Source organism: Triticum urartu, chromosome 1A (assembly GCF_056163025.1).
Source record: "Triticum urartu cultivar PI428250 chromosome 1A, HENAU_Tu73, whole genome shotgun sequence".
NCBI classification, from domain to species: Eukaryota; Viridiplantae; Streptophyta; class Magnoliopsida; order Poales; family Poaceae; genus Triticum; species Triticum urartu.
Genome location: NC_141873.1, coordinates 117,548,493 through 117,554,813, shown reverse-complemented (window position 1 = coordinate 117,554,813; position 6,321 = coordinate 117,548,493). Strand labels below are relative to the sequence as shown.

General features: G+C 41.4%; 1 protein-coding gene across 1 annotated transcript in view; it reads left to right on the top strand.

The window, feature by feature from the left end:
* Positions 1-1,861: 1,861 nt before the first annotated feature.
* The window catches only part of LOC125550572 (proteasome subunit beta type-5-B-like), a 40,185-nt gene continuing 35,725 nt past the window's right edge, over positions 1,862-6,321 (top strand). Inside the window, exons 1-3 of the mRNA XM_087515281.1 lie at positions 1,862-2,431; positions 6,027-6,125; positions 6,216-6,318. Coding sequence (XP_087371407.1) covers positions 2,430-2,431; positions 6,027-6,125; positions 6,216-6,318 — 204 coding nt within the window. The 5' untranslated portion in view covers positions 1,862-2,429. The remainder of the gene's footprint in view (positions 2,432-6,026; positions 6,126-6,215; positions 6,319-6,321) is intronic.

Here is a 6,321-nt window from a genome sequence, read left to right as displayed (position 1 = left end):
AATGATTTTGTTTGATTATTTCTATCTTAATTATTGGGGCAACCCCGGGCGACGAATAAGGCCTTCGGTTGGACAATTGACTCTTGATGTAGGACACGTGCCGGTCAAGATGTAATTTTCACACATCCCCCACTTCCATACGTAGCAAGCACATCTCGATGGATGACTTCTAGGACACAAATTAATATCATAATGATCCCAACACAAACATATGGTTGTAAGCATAAGTTCTCATACCCATTCCTATTTTTATTATAAGTGTTTTTAGTGTCAGCTTGATTTATGATCTGGTCAAAAGATGGAATTTAATTCTTTTACAAAAGCTTGTTAGAAACCCTTCCTTAAAGGGCGCCATCCTCACGTGGGTTCGATCACTCAGGGTTCTTTATGCTCCTTTACCGGATCACTAAAGGGACTAATCAAATGGAAAGTCCTTAGTAAGCAAAAGGGGCACAACACCAGCGACGATATCAATTAGACTCACTCTCTTGCTCGGCCCCTGACGCCACAAGCTTCGTCGAATCTGGATTAGTGTACCCTCTATTTTTAACTTGTGCATGTGGGCTTATTATTGAGCTAGTGCCCCCAACAGACTTGATGTTGGTGTATTTGTACCTATATTGTGTTTGAACTTGGTTGTTTGGCCTATTTTCCAAAAGATCTAGATCTGGCATCATGGCTTCATGTTTTTCCTTTTCTGACAATTCAAACGATGAAGCCCAATCATCCGATGCCATGAGAGCAGCTACCACAATCCAATCTTACCGAAGATCGAATAAACCCGCTGACATCCCTCCTCATAATTCAAACCATAGCTCACAAAGGCCGAGAAGTCGTACAAGACCACCCCTTGGTCATCCCGAACAAGACCCCAAATGAGAGGAGAAGAGATAAACACAAACACCGACTGAGCGATGAGAGAAGAGATAAACCCTAGCGAGAGGGAAAAGGCGACACCAACTACTACTTATTTCGTTGCCGTTCGGCTGAGCTTGCGTAACAATCGGGGAGCCCCTAATTGACACCTTGACTCGGCCGACCCATTGGCATGCACGCCTGTTCGCCCTGTTGGTATTGTAGTGCAACCCCTGGTCAACCCGAACAAGACAACAAATGGGAGGAAAACAGATAAACTAAAACATTGGCGAAGCAACAAGAGAAGAGACACACCCTAGAGAGGGAAAAGACGACACCAATGATTACTTTTTTCGTTGTTGTTCGACTGAGCTTGCATTATAACTGGGGAGTTCCTATTTGACCCCTCGACTGGGCCGACCCATTGGCGTGCACGCCCGTTCGCCCTGCTAATATTATAGCGCAACAGAAATTCACAAAAAGCAGTGCACGCACAAGGAATTAAATTATAGACCTCTCACTGGTTAAGGACTGTCGCTAGCCAAAGTTTGAAATTTCAAAATTTTGTTCATGTTGTTCAAAAAATGTTCAGTTTTTCAAACATTATTTGTATTTTGAAAAATTGTTCATGATTTCCAAGAAATGTTCGAAAAAAATTTGAACCACGTGAATTTTGAAAATGGATGATTTTTTTAAATGTGATCATTTTTAAATTGTGTTTTTCTTAATTTTTAGTTTTTTGGAATTGTGAACAAATTTTACAATTCTACACTAAATTTACATGTATTGAATTTTTTATTAAAAAGTGAAGATTTTTTGAAATTACTCTTTTTTAAAAAGTGATTAAATTTTGAAAATACGAACGGCCGTCATATAGGAAGTTCCTTACAATTGGTCGTCCCCTGCGGTTGTCGCTTGGCTGGGCCTTCTCTCGTGTCTAGCTGCTGTATACATCGGCCCGCTCGTGTCTAGCCCACAACGCAGGATTCTAAAGGAAAAAGCCCCCAACGCGGGCGGCAACCTTGATCCCCTCCTTCCTCCCAGTCCCCACCGCCGCCACGAACCTGCTCCGACAAGAACTCTGCTCAAGCCCGCTCCCATGGTTCCCGTCATCGACATGGACTCTTTGCCCGTTCCGCCAGCCGAAGGCACCACCTATAGAAAAAGGACTCGAGTCGCTCGATCCAAATCCCGGATCAGACCGGATCACGGCGGCGCCACGACAGGTTGCCGGTCTGCAGTCCTCCTCACGGGACAAGCTGCGTTCGCGGTGCGCTCTTGCTGCTTGCCGGCTTCGACGGGGTGGGCCGGGACGCCGCCCTTCCGCAGATCCGCAATCGAGTCGTGCGTCCAATCTGCCGCCTCCCCTCGACGTCCACGGCTCTGTGCTCTTCCGTGTTCTCTCCTAGCGCAGGCTGTGGGGGCGCTACGCCGCTATCTGCCGGCTCCTCATACAAGAGCGATGGACAAACTGAGCCCTGTGGGAAACAATTGCATCAGCTCAGCGACGTCCAGCGTTTCTCCTCTCGATGTTTCTTTGCACGCCTCATCTCCAAGCATGAAGCCACGGCGAGATGTAAGTTTCATCATCATTGCTCTGTTTTCTTGGTCATGACTTGATTCCCTCTTTTGATCTAAATATTCTGATTACTGCATGCCGTTGCTCTAAATTTCTTGATTGCTGCATGCCGCTGGAGTTGCTGTGTATGAGTAGTGAACCATAATACATGTATGTTATGCCTTCCACATGTTTGACGTAATGCCCGACCGAATTGCGCACACAAAATTCGATGGGAACAGAAAGCAGCATGGCTTCCAGCTGTCAATCTTCGAATTTCTATAAATTTTAAGCCCAATGTTCCTCTATGTCCCTGTTTCTTACCTCCTCACGCACCTAGCAGATCAAGAAGCAGCACCGAAGTCCCCCTGATGTTCTATCTCTCCCATTTGTGTGTCTCCTATCTTTCCATGTTTGTCTCTCCATCTCTCTGACAAAATTAACAAGAACTAGTCCTCTCTCTCTTTCTTTCTCTACATAAGGTTTTCTCTACATAAGGTCTAGTACACTATTGAAGGATACATGTCTTGACGGAGAGATAAAACTCACATTATGCGTTGTAATTCAAATTATTAGTTATTTTTATTAGGTGGGTCATCAGCCTAAGGCAACAAGCCAAGAATCGTGAGGGGAGAGAATTTGACATCATAAATGACTATCTCTAGTAAGACCTTTTTCCTTATATGTTTTTTGTCAATTATATTTCAACCTGCACCTTTCAAATATTATTTCTCTGTGTCCTTACTCCTTGTACTAAGTCTACAAAAACAAAATACAGAAATAGCAAATCTAAGTATGCTCTAGATATTTAACATGTGAGACAATAGGTGAAAAAGACCAACAAAGCATCATTCTAGAAAGAAGATATCAACATTGGATTTGAATCTTTCACATTTTATCACAAAGAAAGACAGCTAAAAACTCACTTCCAATGGATGTGGCACAAACGAAAGGAACCAAGCAGGACTGAGTGCAAGTCTTGTATTCTTCATCTGCATATATTAATAATGTAGGGTCTATGTACAGTTGATTACACTCTGACTATCTTGTATGGACAAAAAATAATCATGATTCAGATATTTTTATTTAATAATTAGCGTGTGAATTTTCTTGGGGTTGGCAGTTAGTATAGGTATATATCAGCTAAGGATTAGGGTGCAAGTGATGCAAATTCACATGAAGTTTAATATACAATGCAAGCAAACAATTTTATATACTCACAAAATAATGGAACCTTTTGTTCTTCAGGAAAGCTGGAATGTTCTTGCATCACCAGTGAATGTGCTGCTACCCATAATATTGATTTTAATTTTAAAATAAATAAGCAGACATCAAAATAAACTCATAAAATAATAGCACGGCCAATGCCACAATTGAGTACGCTAGATGGTCTCTCCTAAAATAATTTTGTGATATTTAAATGAGCTAAATCATGAGTTTCACATATCTCTCTCTTGGTCAGAAATAGTTCCGTAATTTACAGTCATGATAAACCCAGAACATGATAAATCAAAAATAACATTTATCTTACAAATGTGAACCATCTTTTATATTGTAGTAGTCAAACTCACATCTTTTTTACTCCATGTTTCGTAGTAGGACATCTATTTACGAAACGGAAGGTAGCATACTTGTGGCTGCACAAATTATATTGTTTACATCGAGCTATCTTTTTTACTGCATAATATTTGGTAGTAGGACATCTGTTTATGAAACGGAAGGTAGCATACTTGTGGCTGCACAAACAATTATATTGTTTACATCGAGCTAAAAGAATGACGGAAATTTTTTTTACTTGCTAGACTAAAAGATTGATGGAAAAAATATTTCTCGAGTTTATAACTCTTATCAATTTTACCTCAACAAAGAGGCAGATCATTAATTTTGCAACCAACATTTCATTTGCATGGTACTCGGCAATCTGCACCTATGTGAATCCTACATCCCATCAATTGAGTTATTCCACGACAATCTATCTGTGACCATAAAGTCCCGCGTTGCTATCTGAACTGTGTGGCTTCTCTCTACCACAAGTGAAATCCACCTCGAATTGCCTATTTTTGGATCGCATTGATGCGCATTGGTTGTAGACACAATCCAGTCTTCTACTAACGAAATATCGAAACAGTATTAGTAACTCTATTAATGCACATAAATACAGAAAAGCAAAATATCTATCAGGCCTACAATGACGACATGCCTGCAAACTTAATTCTTGAATTTGCATTACTAAGTATAATATATAACTGAAGTTTAACCAAGAAACATTACATCATTGCATTTCTTTACAGAATTAGCCCACTGTTGTGATACAATGCTTATTGTAGTAATTTTTACATTCAACTATGTTATAGAACTGAAGGTGCCTACGCTAAATTTCTCCAAGATTTCTAAAGAAAGCAAAATAAGAAAATATTTGCCCTAAGATTTCTCCAAGAGATGCATACCAGGAGCAAAATTAATATATTGATGTAGATGACTTTAATCTTCATGTAAGGTGGATCAACTGCCATACAGGAGGGTCCAGGTACATGCTCATAAACTTGGCTGATGTTGCTGTGGCTAATCTAGCCTTATTTCTTGCTGCCGGTTCTATGAACAAGAAACCAACAAACCTAAAGTTCATTTTAATATAAAGTTTTAGCTACAGCCAGAAAGAATTGCCAAGCTCTTGTATGTTTAGTCGGTGGACTTTAAAGAAAAATCATGGATAAATGAAGATGCTAGATCTGGCCATATAGTGCAAGAAACAAATAGTGAGCGAGACAAAAGCTTACTGGTGAGAAAATAATACATTGGTATTGAAGACAAATACCAGGGAAGCCTTAACAAATCGATTCTCACCCTTTCGGCGGCCGCCCAACCAGGGACCATGAGAACTCCAAGAACCTCTCTTGAACCCATGGCTCATGTACAACTGGAGTAGCTGCTGCACCTTGAGTCCTGCCACGGTGCCTCTGTTCGATACGTTGGGAAGCAGGTAGGGATGAAGGTCGTACGTGACATAGAAGATGGCGAGCTACATCTTGCATCTACAAACGAGGGCGACCTAGGCTCGTGTTCGACACTGCAGTTCTTGGTTGGTGTGTCAGATAGCAACCCGGGCAGCGGTGTGAGGCGGTAACGGCTGGACGCGATAGTAACCCTAGCTGTGGCCGTGCTCGCTCTTAACAAGAGAGGAAGAAGAAATCAGATTGGGGCTAGCGAGTCGATGAGGCAGGGAAGAGAGCTGGCGGGTCCACTCGTCGATGAGTATTTGTTTGAGAGAGGAGGCGAGGAAGCGACACACGAACATGCGAATCGACGTACCACAACCTACCATCACAACCGCACTCCCCTTTAATAGTAAAGATAGTAGGAATAACAATAGTTTCTTCCTTCAGAGGTTCATGAGCTTGATGGGCTCCATCAGCTCATCTACAAGCGAAGGATTTCTATTGCTGTTTCTTTAAAGACTGTTGGCTAATATCCTTTATTTTCATACCGTGGGATGGTACGTCCAATCGGTACAATGATTGTTGGATTTGATGGAACTGCGAGTGGCCTTTTGACATATTTTAGTGTCATTAAGCAGTACTTAGGTCTATGCCTAACAATTCCGTTCTTTTTCTAGGGTCTGGTCTTGGTACTATGTTGATAGCAAGGGTGCAAGGCTCAAGGGAAGCAGCTGGTTCTGTAGTTCTTTGTATGCTTATGGTATCTTGGATGAGGGGTATGTTTTTTTATACATCTATATGTTGCTTTGCTCATAGTTCATATTATCTTGAAGTTGCATCCCTTATGTTTGTGCTTTACATTTCAGTTACAAATTCAACCTGTCAGTTGAGGAAGCTGCTGAGTTAGCATGGCGGGCTTTTATCACAAACTATTCTGCGACAGAGCTAGTGGTGGCTGTGTTCCTGGTGGTA